Source organism: Pelobates fuscus, chromosome 7 (assembly GCF_036172605.1).
Source record: "Pelobates fuscus isolate aPelFus1 chromosome 7, aPelFus1.pri, whole genome shotgun sequence".
NCBI lineage: Eukaryota > Metazoa > Chordata > Amphibia > Anura > Pelobatidae > Pelobates > Pelobates fuscus.
This window is the reverse complement of record NC_086323.1, coordinates 98,168,684-98,186,450: the sequence shown is the minus strand read 5'-3', so window position 1 is coordinate 98,186,450 and position 17,767 is coordinate 98,168,684. Positions and strand designations below refer to the sequence as shown.

The window sequence follows — 17,767 nt, the reverse complement described above, 5'->3', positions numbered from 1 at the left end:
ATTTGACTTCTGCGTTTCTTTCTTAAGGTTATAATTGCTTTTCATTGAGTTATTTTTGTTTATCGGTTGTCTGAAATGTTAAATGTCGCTGTATTCTCCTCACTTGACTTGTTCATGGAGGGAAATGTCTCCTCCTCAATTAATTGACCATTGGTTTTATTGTTTAAATATCCCAGCACTTATCAGCATATTATGCCTAACATTAAGTGCTATGTTGCACGAAACACGTTAGGCGACTTCCTTGGCGATGTGCTCTTTTTCCCCGATTTATACCTTTTTTTTTTTTTTTTTTTTAAATAAAGGTTGATATAATACTATTTGTAGATTTTTGAATTTTTGATGCAGTCTTCATAGACTCCAAAATCTTTTATTTTTATGTTTATCTGAGAGAGTTCAATTATCCAAGATTATAGTTATGTGAATGTAATGTTAATTTAAAGCTAATAATTATTTACAATTTCAAGGCAGTTCCTATCTTGTGCAAGTGCAGGGGGGTTAGAATTTGGCAATATACTGATAACATGTTGTTAGCTGCTTTAAAGGACAGAGTATGAAAATTGACAGAGAGAGAGAGAGAGAGAGAGAGAGAGAGAGAGAGAGAGAGAGAGAGTGTGTGTGAAAGGACTCTTGTGCAGTACGGGAAACAAGTCTTTTGATGCATTTAGAGGAGATGGTTGTAGAAAAAGAAGTCATTGACTAGATTATTCAGAACTGTATGCTCAGAGGAATGTTATTTCCCTCGTAAACATAAAATGGCCCCTGGTGCTTCAGACAGAGATACGAAGGGCCCACAGGGACAGTTAGTTTCAGGGATATACTGTTGTTTTGCAAGAAAATCCTGAAAAAAACATATTCATACATTAATGCATATTACAATATATAATATTCAGTTTGTGTGAGATATTTGTGGAGGAAAGAAATGAGACAGGGAATGAAACAACCTACATTTGCCATTTGGCTTTCATCTGCCGTGAACCTGTTCTATGTAGATAATACAGACATGGGGAAAAAAAATAAAATTACTCAATGTTTTTCCCTTCCCAAACATGTCAATCATGCCTCATGGGAGTTGGTTCAAACTGAAGAATTTCTACACGGAGTACTGAGATTTAAACCCAAAATTATATGCTCTAAACAAGGGAGAAAGTGCCATAATTCCTAAAATGCAGCATAATCAATGTGTAAAAAATGCTATAGATTTGAGGGGACTTGTCTCGCGCTTTTAAACTGTCTAGCATTGGCAGTAGCGTCACGCCATTTTGCTCTGGTATAGTTTTGGCCCATTTGAGTCCTTGTCAAGCTGAAGGATGAGGTGTTGCCAGGTCACCTTTGCTGTAATTGTAAGCTTAGACTACTTTTGGGGAATTAGAATTTTATCTTAAATTGGTAGCCGGAGGTGGAAATTCTTATTGATGATCCCATCATATCATATAGTGACTCTCTGTGAACTCTTTCCACACTATATTATTTGCTGTGTCAGAATGCCAGGTGTGAAAATAAACAGGTTTCTTGTGAAACAAAGTGAAGTAAAGGGATAGACTTTCATATGGCAAGCTGGAGTCTGTCGTAGAACAGCAATATACAAAAGTGCAGAAATGAGGTTCAAAAGGGTATGCAGTAGGTTATGCTCCAAACTTTTGGAGCCATATAATTTCTGCTTTTAATCTCTCTCATTTTTAATTTTTTTAAATTTCTTTATTTATCAGTTCACGTATATAGAGTTATGTACTTTTTCAAAAGATCAAGACAATCCATGGGTGTAACATACACTATTGTGCCGCAAGTGTGGAGGTTCCGAGAGTTCCACATCGGATAACATACAAGTCCTTATGGTATATAAACATTTGTGTCACAGTAGACGAGTTGATAATAGGTGAGCAGATGATGTGATTTGTCATCTTGCCTATGCAACTGAGTACATTTAGTCCTGTGGTAGAACAGTTTGAGGGGTGACCTTAAAGATTCCTCATTGCTCACTAGTAGTAGTGTGCCTCAATAACTCCATCTATCTCTCTCATTTTTAATCCTGATGTCTCGGCGGACATTTTGAAAAAGTGTTTATATGGATCAATTAATTAATGTATTAATTTTTAGGGATGTGCATGGGGAAAATATTTGATTTGGATCGGCACTTCTGAAATTTGGCACTTCGGCACTTCAGAAATTCGGGACTTCAGCAATGCGAAACTTTGGCAATTCCCAACCCCTACCCCTAAACTATCCCCTAACCCTACACCTAAACTAACCCCCAACTCTAACCCTACTGGCGTTGGGGTTAGATTAGGGGTAGGGGTAGGGTTAGGGTTAGATTCCTGTCATCATTCCCTTAATTTCCCCTCCCTCTCCTGTTTTGCCACTTTTCAGAAATCCAAAGCACTTGGGCACTTCCGAAATTCGGCACTTCTGCAATTCGGTTTGGTTCGGCCCTTCCAAAATTCGGCACTTCGGCAATTCAGGACTTCGGCACTTTGGCAATTCGGATCGGTTCGGCACTTCCGAATGTCCGAAATGCCGAAATTTGCCCGAATTTAAATTCAGACCGAATTGAATTGCACATTTCTATTAATTTTAACACATTGTGTCTTGTAAAATTGTATTTTGCCCAGTGTAACCATTCTAATTATTTATATTTTAATAAAAATATACAATGATTATATTGATTTAAAATGCTGCTTACTCAAACAATTATGGGAAATTTGCCTTGGGATATGCTAGAGATTCTATAACAGGTCTTGTTCTTTATAGGTGGAATTGGCTGTGTTGGTCCAGACAGAGGACAATCCCGAATTTGCCTTGATGCTGTTGAGATATACAGTACTGATGGCGATTTTTGGAGGGAAGGTCCTGTGATGCCCATTCCACTACTCTCACTTAGGACAAACTCAAGCTGTGCTGGAGCAGTGGATGGGCGATTGTATGTCTGTGGGGGATTTCGTGGAGCAGGTAGGATATAACAACTATTAACCTATCTAATTTACATTTCTTCATTACTAGTACCTATTACCAATGTACATGAAGAGCAGCCTGTCGTAACCCCGGGATTAGAGTCCACAACTGGGCCTTTGTGCTTTTATCAGCAGGGTTCTCAATAGAGCTACTGAAAGCGGGAACCCGATTTCAAGAGTGAAAATCTAACAGACCTCAGGCAACTGTGTACAGTTAATAGATTAGCACATCTTTTCCATGTTTGAATACGCTTCTTAACCTGGAAAGAGTCTATGAAATGTATTTATTTTAGAATGCATATTACAATTAAAGAATGGAAAGGGGGTCACTGAATTACAGAGCCAATGTCATGGGTATAATTTGGGTATTTGTGAAAATTCCAAACAATTCACAGTTTAGTGATTACCCTTAAGATTCTTCAGGAAGGATATATTGGGATTTTTGTTGGGCTTTTAACCAAAAATAAATACATGTAAGACGGCACATCATTTATACTGGTATAAACAGTTTACTAATATAAGAGCAACCATCGTCATTATGTATTTTTAACAAAAAAAGAGGGCTATAAATTGGGTGTTTTTTAAAAAAAAATATGAAAAAGCAAAATCTAATAAATTATGCTAATCTGCATTCATATTATCCACGGGACACACAGCGAGTAAAACACAAGAGGCAACAAACACTAGCACATTAAAGAGTTACTCCAAGCACAATGACAACTTTAGTGAATTGAAGTGATCATGGTACCTAGAGTTTGAATGAGCAGCGTTTCAGTAGCAAACTGTAGGTGACTGGTAGCGTCATGGGAACTCATTAGCAATCCTAGAACAAGATTTCCGGGCAGGATAATATTAATTCTGTGCAATATTGGTGCCTGACGCAAGCATATCCAGCTTGCTGATGCCCTAAAGCCAAGGGTGGTGTCCCCCAATGTAAACACTGTTTTTTGGTTGGAGTACCCCTTAATCATCTCAAAAGTATTTTACCCACAAGTCCCACATTTTGTGTTACGTAGCGTAGGTATGACGCACTACAGCAGTCAGTTAATCCATTTATTTGCTTGTTTTTAAATATATCCTGGAATATAGATGCCATTATTACCAAACTGAATAGTATTCATTTTATCAACCTTGGATGGATGAATGGAAATTTGCAAGTATAAATAATTAATGGGATGCCTGTGTAAACAAACTAAGAGAAGCGGCAGTAATAGTATGATGTGTAATCAGTACTTAGCGATGACAAGGATTAACGTGAATACCTGCAAGGAGGTGAAAGACTAGTATGATCGACAAGCCAGATCGTCAGGGCTGGCAGTAGTAGCATAAAGATGTAAATGAACAAAGGGCAGAATGAAAGAAATATGGATAGTTAGCGCCATACAGTTACAGCAACACAAGTAAAACAGAACCCTTCAACATCACATTCACAATATTACATTCAGTTGCAGTTTCTTTTTTTGTTTACAGTCCTGCTGTAGTTGACTGTATTCTGCAAACCCAGAAAATCTATTTCAATGCTGAATGGAATTCTAAATGTCATTCTCAGAATCTCTTTTATATGACAGCAAATTAAATCAAAATACAGGGGGGGAAAACAACCAATAATATTCCCCTACTAAGCAACAAATAAATGTGTGTCTATTAGTGTTTTTTCTCACATACTGGATATTGATGGAAATCAAGAATAAATAATGCAATATATAACAAAGGATTTTACTGAATAGGGACATAGCAATTATGGTTAGCCTTGGCAGTAGAGATGCAGAAATAGCCCCTCTCCTCGGGCTGAATTTACATCCCCTCCCCCCCACCCCCCAACACCCAAAAATAAAATATAAACTGAAAATATGTACGTGGAGCGCCATATATTAGAAATCAACAATCATCTTTATTTTTACAAAACAACTGTAATAATTTGGGACTACATAAAAAGAAACAATTACTGTTTACACAACAGAAAACAAAAATGTCCTGCACAGACCTTGATATCTATGGTGACCTTGCCATATCAGTTGACTCTATCTCACTCCCCCTAAATTAGGCCTAAAGGGGGATACTAGGCTAATCAAGACGAGTTACATATTTGCAAACATTCCATTTCTCAGACTAGTTTGGTTTTGGAATTCTTATTCTCCAAAATTGAGGTAACCAAGAGGCTCCTTAGAGGAAGTGAGCGCAACAGAGATAGACTTGGCTTTCCATTATCTCACAGGGGAGTCAGTAGTTAACACATTTACTGCATGCCTAAGACTCACTGGCCTTATGAAGCAGCACCCATGTCACTGGATGACTCCAGCTTTTTTACAAGGCCATCTACTGTACAGAGGTACACCTGGACAATTGATGACCACCATGCCTGTCTCCCTGATGCAAAGTGTTTGTGTCATTTCCTCTAACTACGCAGTGGTGGAACTACCAAGGTCACAAAGGTCATGACTGAAACCGGGCCATGGAGTTCCGCTTGTCAGGAGTGTTAGGAAGGACAACTTTGTATTCCAAACACTATAGTGTTCCTTTAACTTTCTGCCCCATTGCTATGTACAGTATTATACCCACAGATCTGCTCAACACCTGTGTAATCATATGTTCTAAATGCATGCAACATATTTAACAAGTAATGGTTTCACAATTTTCTCAATTGTTCATTGAGACACCTCTTTCTCCAATTCTTATCTTCATTGTATGGTACTTCTTTGTTCACCTTACATGCTAACATTTTTAAATAATACATAATTTATTATCTGTATAAATCATGTATATATTAATGCTTATTTAAAAATATTTACTCACTCTGCCACTACATCATTCTGTAAATCGAGTGATAACTGTCACTCCAATCTTATCTTCTCCTTGTGGTGCGGTGATTAGCTTGTTGGCTGAGATCAATCAGCTGACAATCTCAGCCAATGAGCTGGCCCTGAACTCTTCCAACTGTCATTACTGGTAGCCAAGAGGCAGTGAACGTTGCCCTTCGGACCCCAAGTAAAATCTTAAACCATTAGTGTCAGGTTTCCTCGCGCGCGCCTGCATCCTCTCCGCGAGTGGCGGCTTCTGCTGGCCACCACTCGCGGTGCTCGCGGCGGCCCCCTCTGAATCCTCTCCACGTGCGGCAACTTCACTCTGTTGTCCACTGTGAGCTGCAGTTTCTGGTACTTGCCCGCTGCTCGCAGCTGTCTCCAGTTCCTCCGGCAATGTTTCTGCGAGTGTGCAGCATGCTTAAATAGGCGCCCGAGTTAGTCACATGACTCGGGGCGCAAATATGCTGTCACAGGTCAAAGTGGAAGAGCCAAATACCTACCACGTGTCATAATTAATTCCAATCGAAAGTTAGCCAATCCTGTATTTAAACCTACCTCTTCCATGTCGTCTTGCCCTGTTGTAGTCTTTTGATAGCCCAATAGCGCGTATACTCTGTCCGTTTGTCTGATTGTTTGGTTACCGAATCTTTGGCTTGTCATGTTTTTCCTGCTTTCTCTGAACCTTGACCTCGGCTTGTCTTATCGATTATTCTGTCTCTCTGGTTCCCTCTCACTTTGGCTTGTATTCTGACTTCTCTCTGTGTGCATAGCCCGGCCACTCTAAGGAGCAGTACTGCACTTCCTGACTGTGTCTGTGTTCTGTCAGCGTGTGTGGTTCCGGAGTTCGTGACAATTAGCAAATGGTTTGACTACTTACAATGGGGAAAGAACCAAGGTGTAGCATGAGAACTACTACAGCACCCTGTGTTGATCAAATTAGCTGGCATTTTCCTCTTAATGGCATCTCAAAGTTCCTGTTGGTGGTTGCAACTGTGTTGAGGGTGTCTAGCATCAAAAGGGGACTTAGTGTAGCGCGGATGCCAGAGTGTGGGTAACCCCAAAAACAGAATCCAAAGAATTCAAAATATCATGCAAAAATTTCAATTTCTGTTAGTAGGTTACTCGGGAAATAGGTTGGCACACTCTGAAACTGATGCAGGAAATCTGAAAAATAAAATCATCCATTTAGCCTAATCAGGAAGTCCATTGGTGGACACAAGGCACTGGTTGAATCGATCTTGGTAAACATGTCATTCAGGTGGCAGTGAAGTTATTCAATAGCAATTATTCATACCGTAGTCAATGTATACATGGTTACAGGGGCATAACTATAAACCTCAGGCAATACAGTGGAGGTGGCCAATAGATAGATAGATAGATCCTCAGCTACCGTACAAACCCCTTGACGTTTGGCCAGCTGTGGATCTATTCACTTATCCTTGCAGGGTTCTATCTGTATGCAGTATCTGTGAATGTAGCTTTTGTATGGAGTATAATTTTTGTGAATGTTTGTTCTTTTGTATATAACGATGATTTTTGAATGCATGGGGTTTGTTTGTGTGTGGTGTTGGTGTTTGAATGCAGTGGTATGTTTGTCTGTAATGTTGGTATGTGAATGCAGGGCTGTGTTTCTGTGTAGTATTAGTGTTTGAACGCAGAGTGTATTTGTGTGTAATATTGGTGATTGCATGCAAATATGTATTCACAAATATATATGCACTACCAGATGCACATACATGGGCACTTTGCCGTAGAGAGAAACACTCATACACTACCTATACTGCAATATTTGAATAGTGTCTCTGCTTTCCAGTGGATGTAGCAGTCATATTCTTCCAATGTTTTATTCTCAACTTAGAACTCTATCCCTACCCCCAATTAGGATTTCTACATTAGGAGTCTGAATGCATATTCTTTTTAATTAGTATTACCATTACATTATGATTGGCGTGTTTTTTGTTTTTTTAATTAACGGCAATCGCAGATTATTGTGAAGCTCTCATTTCCAGGGTAGATCTTTCCTTTTTTAATTATGATTTTTTTTAGTTAAATACATTGACTCATTAATTACATAAATTTTCTTTCCAGTATTTTTTCATTTCTGTCTGTCATGTACATGCCCTTCCATGTCTGTGACACTATGTGTACACATGGACATGCATTCCTCACAAACCATCTATTAATTAATACACAAATTACCGTCAGATCCTGTTATTCATTTGCTTGAATGTATTTGCCCTCCAATAACCCCCTGAAATGCCATTATGTGAATTCACCTCTTTCAAAGGGATTAAATCTGTAATACTCATCTCTGCACCCGCTGCTAAAATGTGACTCTAATCTGGCATTCTGCATTCTGCTGGCATGAACATGTTAGAAAGAGAGCATAGAAAGCAAAGCTGGTATTGTCCGGGTCAGTTGAGTAATAAAAAAAAAAAGAGCAAGATAAAAAGAAATCCTACAGTCCTGAGAATTTTGCCTGAAATACTCTGCCCAGGCCTTGAAAAGCAGCCTGTTCACCCTGAGAGCTTGCCAATTCACTATGATAACCAGTCTATTCACCCTGAGAATCTGCCTATTCAACCTATAATCCCACTTATTCACCCTGCAAATCTGCCCATTTACCCAGTTAACCTACTATTTTCCTGAAAACCTTCATACTTAGAATCTGCCCATCCAACACGAGAATCTTAGACCTTTAAAAATCTTCATTCTGAGAATACCTAACCATTCATGATGGAAAGCCTCCCAGTTTGCCCTCTCACACTGAGAATCTTCCCAGTCACCCTAAAACCCTGAGATCCTCCCCATTTACCCCAGGACCTTAAAAAATCCCTGGAATACCTTGAGAATCTGCCCCTTTAGCACACAAATATATTAATTTTACCGGTTACTGTGAGACCTTGATCATCTATCTATTCACTATGGTGAATCTGGTATTTTCACTCGGAATCTGTTCTTCACCTTGAAAACTTGTCCTGATAACATTCTTTTCCCCCTTTGGGCATCAACACCTGCACAATATCTAACCATTTAATGTGGGATACAGAGTGTCTACCCAATCACTCTTAAAGCCTCAAGAATCTATGCGTGTAACCTAAAACCTGTCTTGTTCTTATCCCCTATATTTTACAATTATTTATTTGTGAGCTTATAAATAAAATAAAATTTAATTAAAAAAAAAAAAAAAATTCAATCCACATGTCTTTATCCTACAACTGGGTGCTACCTGTCAATCATTGTTAAAAGCTCTATCTTTCGCACCTAAAAATAATGAACACATTACGTGTGGAGCAATCGATAAATATGCCAATCTTGGCTGCCTGTGCCGTAGGCAAGGTCCCTGTCCCACATGATAGATTCATCTTTCATTTTGCACCTGGCAGTCAGCATAGAGAAAGCATACAGAAAAGAGGAGAAATTACGTCTTAATTTTTCCTCTTTGTTTACAATGTGTGCCCTGCTGTGCCTGGACTGGACTAGATTGTGATGTTACGTGATAAATACACATTTTAAAAATGAAGCATCACATAAAAAATGTTTCAATGCGATGAGACAATTCCCTACCAATTTCCATACCATAAAAAATATTTTACTATACTGTCACAATGGGAGGTCTGCATTGTACGTATGGTCAGCTTCACACATAGTATTAGCTGTTTTGCAAGATGACGAGGGCATCACATCTCCAAGTATCGCTCTCCAGACATCCTAAATGTTTGATAGTAAGAACAGGGGACCTGTGATGTTTAGTTCATAAATACAATTTCCATGAGAATAATTTTACATTCTGCTTCTCTCTTTATCCACACCATAGAATAGTTACATAATTCTTTGGAAATATCAAGCACTTTCGCTTCAAGTGAAGTTGACAGATTGCTAAATGATTGTGTGAATTTTTAGGCTCCGTCAGACTGAGATTTTCGTTTAAAAAAAAACAAACAAACAATAGGTTAACCTCTTCAACGAAATTGGTTTTCAAAGCTAATAGGACTGTGCAGAATATCTGCTTTAACCCAGAGCACAGCAGTCTGTGTATCCGAGACATCTTTAATTTCCTGTTTATATAAAAACTCGGCTATGTCTTGTGGGAGACTTTCCCATGATTCTGATTTTTTTTTCTTTTCTTATAAAGGAATAGATCTTATTTCCCCTGAGAGTATATCCTGAAGCTCCTGAGCATTCCAACCCACAATGAGCTCTGAAATAAGCTTCCTTTGCTGTGAATGTAATAGCTTCTGCAACATTTCTCTCTATCAGATTAGACATAACAAACATTGTGCTTCTTTAGGTTTAGTTCACTAAACAGTGTAAAATTGGTAACCCAGTTACAAAACGTAATCCAAAAAAGCAGTAGAGGAGGAGAGATTTTACCATGCAGCTAATTTTGATCTACATTTTGTAAATTAGATGTTGTCCACAAGAGTCAACATGACACCGTTAAACCCTTTACATTAAGCCTAGAGAGTCTACAGTCATCATGAAGACTGAAGTCTAGAGCCGTTTTACTCAATCTTTTTGTAACCAAGTTCTACTAGGAGTAGATGTTTCTATCATTATATCCTTATTGTTGACTATAATTCAGTAGCCCAAGTATCACAATATCAAACATATTTGAAAATGTATTTTCAGTAAAGTACCTTTTATATATAAATACAGTTGTGCTCACAATTTTGCATACTCTGGCAGAAATAGTGAAATGTTGGCATTGTTTTTGAAAATATCACTGGTCATGCAAAAAAAAAAAAAATGTTATGGAAGGATAGTGATCATATGAAGCCATTTATTATCACATATTTGTTTGGCTCCTTTTAAAATCATAATGATAACAGAAATCACCCAAATGGCCTTGTTCAAAAGTTTACATACCTACCCTTGAATGTTTAGCCTTGTTACAGACACTCAAGGTGACGTGCACAGGTATAAATGGCAATTAAAAGTTCATTTCCCACTCCTTTGGCTTTTTACATTTCAATTAGTGTCTGTGTATAAATAGCCAATGTGTTTGTTAGCTCTCATGTGGATGCACTGAGCAGGCTAGATACTGAGCCATGGGAAGCAGAAAAGAACTGTCAAAAAACCTACGTAACAAGGTAAAGGAACTTTATAAAGATGGAAAAAGATATAAAAAGATATCCAAAGCCTTGAAAATGCCAGTCAGTACTATTCAATCACTTATTAAGAAGTGGAAAATTCAGGGATCTCTTGATATCAAGCCAAGGTCTGGTAGACCAAGAAATATTTCAGCCACAACTGCCAGAAGAATTGTTCAGGATACAAAGAAAAAAACACAGGTGACCTCAGGAGAAATACAGGCTGCTCTGGAAAAAGACCAAGGTTTGGTTGTTTCAAGAAGCACAATACAATGATACTTGAACAAAAATGAGCTGCATGGTTGAGTTGCCAAAAAGAAACCTTTACTGCGCCAATGCCACAAAAAAAGCCCAATTACATTTGGCTGGCAACACCTTGACACTCTTCACAGTGTTGCGACCAAAATAAAGCTTTATGATAGAACTATAAGTGCTATGTTTGGAGAGGGTCAACATGGCTTATAGTGAAAAGAATACCATCCCCACTACGAAGCAGTGTGGTAGCCCACTGATGTTTTGGGGAAGTCTGAGCTCTAAAGGCACGGGGAATATTGTGACAATTGATGGTAAGATTAATGCAGTATGTTATCAGAAAATACTTGCAGACAATTTGCATTCTTCTGCATGAAGGCTGCGTATGGGACGCTCCTGGACTTTCCAGCATGACAATGACCCAAAGCACAAGGCCAAGTTGATTCTCCAGTGGTTACAGCAGAAAAAGGTGAAGGGTCTGATAAGGGCCATCACAGTCTCCTGACCTTAATATCATCGAGCCACTCTGGGGAGATCTCAAGCGTGCCGTTAATGCAAGACTTTGCATGACCTGGAGGCATTTTGCCATGCGAATGGGCATCTATATCACCTGCAAAAATTAGGGGCCTCATAGACAACTATTACAAAAGACTGCATGCTGTCATTGATGCTAAAGGGGGCACTACACAGTATTAAGAACTAAGGGTATGCAGACTTTTGAACAAGGGTAATTTCATTGTTTTCTTTGTTGCTATGTTTTGTTTTATGATTGTGCCATTCTGTTATAACCTACAGTTGAATATGAATCCCATAAGAAATAAAAGAAATGTGTTTCACCTGCTCACTCATATTTTCTTTAAATTGGTACATATATTACCAAATCTTCAAGGGTATGCAAACTTTTGAGCACAACTGTGTGTGTGTGTATGTATGTATAACAGTATTGTCCTTTCTGAGTCAAAAGGGATGACCCCAGGCATAGCAAAGTCAGTGTAATGAAAGCAATTGTATGATAGGTCTCTTTCTTTTCAGTGTCCTTGGAGCGAGATCTTTGTAAAATTGTACCACCAAGCATTCAAAGTGAGGTCTCAAGTATCTGGCTGCACTCCTAAGGCATTGTTTTATATGAAAGAAGTGCATTTTGAGTGGGACTTGCCATAGGTGGGTGGAGGGCTCTTTGTGCCTGTTCCATCAAGAGATCTGGGTTGGAAGCGTCTGGCAGTAGGCTTTGAAAGGCTTCTCATAGAGCCTCAGTGAGTCTCTCCTGGGGTACTGACTTGGGTAGGCCTGTAATTCTCATACTTACAAAAGTCTGAACTGATCCCTGGGGTCCTGAAGAGTATCCTCATTAGAGTTGACCACTTTGTTGACCTAGCTTGCATTCTACATCATGGGTGCAATTTGTAAGAGCAGCTAGGCCTTCTTTGAGAGGGTGTAGGTGTTTGCTAAATTCATCCGCAATGTGTGCTTTGATTTCTTTCAGGAATTGATGGAGAACCTATCTGGTGAGTGGTGGGGGGACTCCATAATAAAGTCAGACCTTGTATTACTGGGTGAAAGACTAGTGCAGGGGTAGGCAAGCTTTTAGCAGCACTGTGCCGAAATAAGATTGTGATGTCCGTATGCGTGTCGATCCTATTTTTTTGAATTGAGGTGCGTATGTTGCCGTATTCTGCTTGTGTTATTTATACTGCAGTTGCTTTGTTTCGTTGTATTTGTGCGTATATGAGCTTATTATATTGTATATGCTCACAAGTAGTTTGTGGCATCGTGTATGATACCTATAAATGTGGGCTGTGTATGGGGGCTGCTTGTGGAATTGTGTGTGTGGATGTAAATGTCACATAGTGTGTTTGGTGCTGTGTGTATGTGTGGGGCTGTTTGGGGTATTGTATGTGAGAGCCTGCATGTGGGGTTGTGTGCATCTATGTGGATTGTTAGTGGTGTTGAGTTTGTGCGGATTATGTGTATGTTTGTGTGTGGACTGATCACATTATTTGTATGAAGGGAGGGTTATTCTGCATTTCTTTTTTTTGTAAATCTATTTTTATTGAAGTTTACGGTAACAGAGGTAATAGATAACAAAGAAATTGTTCACATGGGACGCGCAGGTCCTCATCAAAAAGAGAGCACAATCACAAAATCATGTGGTAAGTATGATAATGATGAGCTTGGTTGTAGTTATGCTCCTGGGCTGTGTCATGGCCCTGAGATTTTCCATCGATCAGCAGATCAGTTACCTTCCTATCACCCTCCTTTTCCTCCGGTGTGTGTCAGAGGGTATAACATTCTGTGTCCTGTCTAATTGTGTATATTCATCTGTGGCTTGTAGCTCAAGGTTTACCACATCTAGACCGGTGGGCTGTGTCGAACCCTATGGCATATGATATGACCCTATTCTGTCTAGTTGGCATATCCGCCCCTGTGTTCCGGTAGGGAGAATCGGGTCCTTATCAATTTAGGAAATGTGTGTTGGTGTACTATCGTCAATATGTTTGTGATCAGGGAGGTTGTCCCTCTACGGGCGGCCTTTGCCTCGGTTGCTTCTACTCTGTCAAGTGCTGTTGGTATGTGTGATGTTCTGTTGGTTGTGGTAATGTAGTGTGTGTTGTGTCTTGTCCCTCACTGGTGGGTCAGTGTGTGCGCACCTGTGTTGTGCCTTACAGTTTCCATGTCGGGGTTTCTCTCATGTGTCTGGGTAAGGTTAGGGTGGAAGGAAGTGGGGGGGGGAATGAGGTGGGGTGGTCCACACTACGAGGGGCCCGCGCCTGTCTCCGCGCCCGCCCCGGGCGCACCCCCCCCCCCCCCCCCCGAGAGTATCGAGCGATGTACATGAACCACGGGCTACATAATTCCCTTTAGGGAGGCATGAAGTGCCTCCGCGCTCTGTATGTCTTCCACCCGTTGTATCCACTCCGTCTTTGTCGGGATGGCGGTTTGTTTCCAGTAAGCCGGGATGGACGCCTTGGCAGCATTCAGTAAGTGTCGAAGGATTGATTTTTTATAGCTCAAGAGTGTTTGCTGAGAGATGTGCAATAGGGCTAATTCTGCTGACCAGTCCGGTATATTTCCCAGCACCAGAGTCACCTCTGTTTTCACTATGTCCCAGTACGGGAGTATGTCTCGGCATTCCCACCACAGGTGTATCAGCATGCCTCTTTCCTCTTGACACCTCCAACAAGTCGGTGGTACCACCGGAATATTCGGTGGATCACAGTAGGCATTCTATACCAAGCTGAAATCAATTTGTAGCCGACTTCTTGGTAGTAGGAGCTCATGGAGCTCTTGTGTTGCCATATCAGGGCCTTATCCCATTGTGGCATGGTGAATGTCTTATTCAGGGACCCCTCCCATCGCCTCTTGAAGGTGGCCACGGTTGTCTGGTCGTTCATGATTAGTTGCTGGTACATTGTGGAAACTGTATGCTCTATTGTGGTGCCTCGTTCGCACAAGCCATCGAACCACGTCAATTCCCTGTGTAGACGTTCTCTGTGTGTCAGCGTTGTGTAATAGTGTTTAAGCTGCATATATCTGAGGGTGGTCATGAGGGTCTGTGGTCTCCCCTCCAGGAGTGTGTCCAGATCTCGAAGTCCGTCGGCGCTTAGGGCCCGGTTTATGGGTATATAGTCCCCTTCACCAAGGAATCCCCGTGCTCTGGCCGGCAGGCCTCCCCCAATTTTGCTGTTAAGCGTCACCGGGAGCAGTGGGCTAGGCGTTGGTGATATGCTTGGCTTTTCCTTTAAGGATTTCCATCCCTGAAGTGTTTGTGTGACCGGCCCTTCCTCTTCCCCCCGCTCCTGAGTTCTCAGGTCTCCCCCCCAGATCTTCGCTTCCATCCTGCCCTCCGTGGCCTCTCTATCCAGCGTTGCCCAAGGCTTACGCGGGGGGTTCTGATGCCAGTTTAAAATACGCTGGAGGACCGTGGCCTGATGATATTTTCTAAAGTCCGGCAGGGCCAATCCCCCACTCGATCTGGGCAGGCATAGGATATCATGTCGCAGTCTGGAGCGTTTGCCTCGCCATGTAAAGCGGATCACCACGTTTTTTTTAGGGAGGAGAAGAAGGTCGCCGGCGGCGTTATGGGTATTGTCTGCAGGAGATACAGCACCCTGGGGAGCACGTTCATTTTAAGCACAGCTATGCGCCCATGCCATGTTATGTGTGGGAAGGCCCACCTGGCCAAATCCATTTTTATTGTGTGTAGAAGGGGTTGAAGGTTGTTCTCGTAGAGTTTCTCAGGTTCTGTGGTTACCCAGATTCCCAGGTATTTCATCTTGCCATGGCACCACCTGAACGCGAATTCGGATTCCAACGCCCTGTATTCAGCTGTGGGTAATGTAAGGTTCAGCAACTCACATTTTGTTAGGTTGAGCTTAAATCCTGATATTTTGCAATAGCGTTCAAATTCCATCAGCAGGTTTGGTAGAGTTGTTCGAGGGTGCTTAATAACGAAGAGTAAATCGTCGGCGTACGCCACCAGTTTATGAGTCGTTCCCCCTCCTTTGTACCCCTGTATGTTTGGATTCGAGCGGATCGCCTGCAGTAGTGGTCCCAAGGACAGGGCGAATAACAGTGGGGAGAGGGGGCATCCCTGCCGAGTACCGTTGTGTATTGCAAAGTCGGCTGTCTGGGCTCCGTTGACCCTCACGGAAGCTCGTGGTGTGCTATATAAGGCCGAAATCCACGTCCGAAGGATTTGTCCCAGGCCCATCACCTCCAGCGTGGCCATCATATACTGCCAATTGACCCGATCGAACACCTTCTCCGTGTCTGTCGATAGCAGCAGAAGGCGTTCCCCTCTCCTCCTCGCCAGATGTTGGATGGAGAAGAGTCGTAAGGTGCTGTCTTGCGTTTCACGCCCAGGGATGAAGCCCGTTTGATCCGCATGGATCAGGTTCGGGAGGTAGGGTTGTAGTCGTGTTGCAAGCACCTTCGTAAACAGTTTGGTATCAACATTTATGAGGGATATCAGTCGATAGCTACCACAGCATTGTGGGTCCTTCCCAGGTTTTTGCAAGGCGGTTATCGTTGCGGACAGGGATTCCGGTCCGAGTCTCCCCCCCTCCACCACTGCATTGAGGGCCTTCATGAGCCATGGTAGGAGTCTCCCGGCGAATTGTTTATAGTAACCGGTGGAGAAGCCATCCGGTCCCGGGGCTTTGCCGGTTTTAGCACTCTTCAGGGTGAAGGCTAGCTCCTTCGTGCTAATAGGTGCGTCCAGGGCCGCAGCTGAGTCGGAGTCGATTACCTCCGTGATGTTGGTGTTTAGGTATTCGGTCCACAGGGTGTGGTTGTGTTGCCTTCATTCCTGCCCACCAGGTAGTGGAAGGTTGTACAGGGATTGGTAGAAGTGTTTAAATTCATCTGCTATCTCCTGAGGGAAAGGGGAGAGCGCGCCCGATGTCAGGCGTAAGCTGCGGATTTGTGTTCGTGGACTAATGCCCTTCAGGAGTCGGGCTAGGTACTTACCCCCCTTGTTAGCATGGGCGTAGAAGAAGCCCCTCGTGCTCTGTAGCGCACAAACGTGCCTCTTCACTATAAGGTCTCTCAATGCTCGTCTGGCCTCCATGAGCTCACCGTAGATTGCATTGAGGTGATGCCGTTTATGTTGTGAGTCTAAAGTTGAGATGGTCTCATAAAGTTTTGCCATTTCTCGGGTGGCCGCTTTTTTTTCTGAGACGCTATCTGGATGAGAGTACCGCGAATTACGCTCTTGTGAGCTTCCCACAGTGTTATGGGGGACGTTCCTTCCTTGTCATTTTCGCTGAAGTAGAGGTCTAGTGCCTGTCCGATTTGTTCCCTGGTTACCGGGTCCAGGAGCAGCGCTTCATTCAGCCGCCAGGTCCATGTGGAGGGGCGGAACAGAGGTGACTCTAAGTCTATCCGAACCGGGCTGTGGTCCGACCAAGTTGCCGGTTCGATGGTTGCTTTGATTAGGCACGAGAGTCCCTCTTGTTTGACAAAGAGATAGTCTATTCGTGCGTAACGGTCGTGAAGAGCAGAATAGTGTGTGAAATCTTTGCTGGATGGATTGAGGGCCCTCCAGCAGTCGACCAGGCCCAGATTATTCAAGGAGTTCCGAATGGATCGAATGTTGCGTTGGGGTATACAGCTATGGCCTGAGGACGAGTCCAGTGTCTGGTCCAGGGGGGTATTAAAGTCCCCCCCTACCAACAAAGTACCTTCCGTGAAGTCTCGCAATTTGGTCAGTATTCCTTTCAGGAATGTGACTTGGTGTCTATTGGTGACATAGATCGTAGCAAATGTATATAGTTTATCCGCTATAATGCCCTTCAGGAAGAGGAAACGCCCCTGTGCATTTTGGTGTTTATCTAATTCCTTAAATTCAAGATCTGCTGCGAGTAATATGGCCACTCCAGATTTGCGGGCCGAAGGGTGGTTGCAAAAGTAGTTGTTCGGGTACGATTTGTTGCGCAGTTGAGGAGCTACCCCTTCTCTGAAGTGTGTTTCTTGGAGCATAGCCACCTTGATGTGTTTTTTCTTTAATTCTTTCAGTAGATGAGTTCTTCGTTATTCTGCATTTCTGTGTATATCTAGTACTGTGGGTGGCTTCCCTGGGTTCCAGTGGGGACCAGGCTGACCATGTACAGCTCAAGGACAGAAGCTGAGATCTGCTCTACTCCAGTGTGGATTCCCATTCACAAGTGCTGGGAAG

General features: G+C 42.1%; 1 protein-coding gene across 1 annotated transcript in view; it reads left to right on the top strand.

The window, feature by feature from the left end:
- KBTBD12 (kelch repeat and BTB domain containing 12) overlaps nucleotides 1-17,767 on the top strand; it is a 126,741-nt gene that overhangs the window by 44,306 nt on the left and 64,668 nt on the right. Inside the window, exon 5 of the mRNA XM_063427384.1 lies at nucleotides 2,746-2,943. Within this exon, the coding sequence (XP_063283454.1) occupies nucleotides 2,746-2,943 (198 nt within the window). The remainder of the gene's footprint in view (nucleotides 1-2,745; nucleotides 2,944-17,767) is intronic.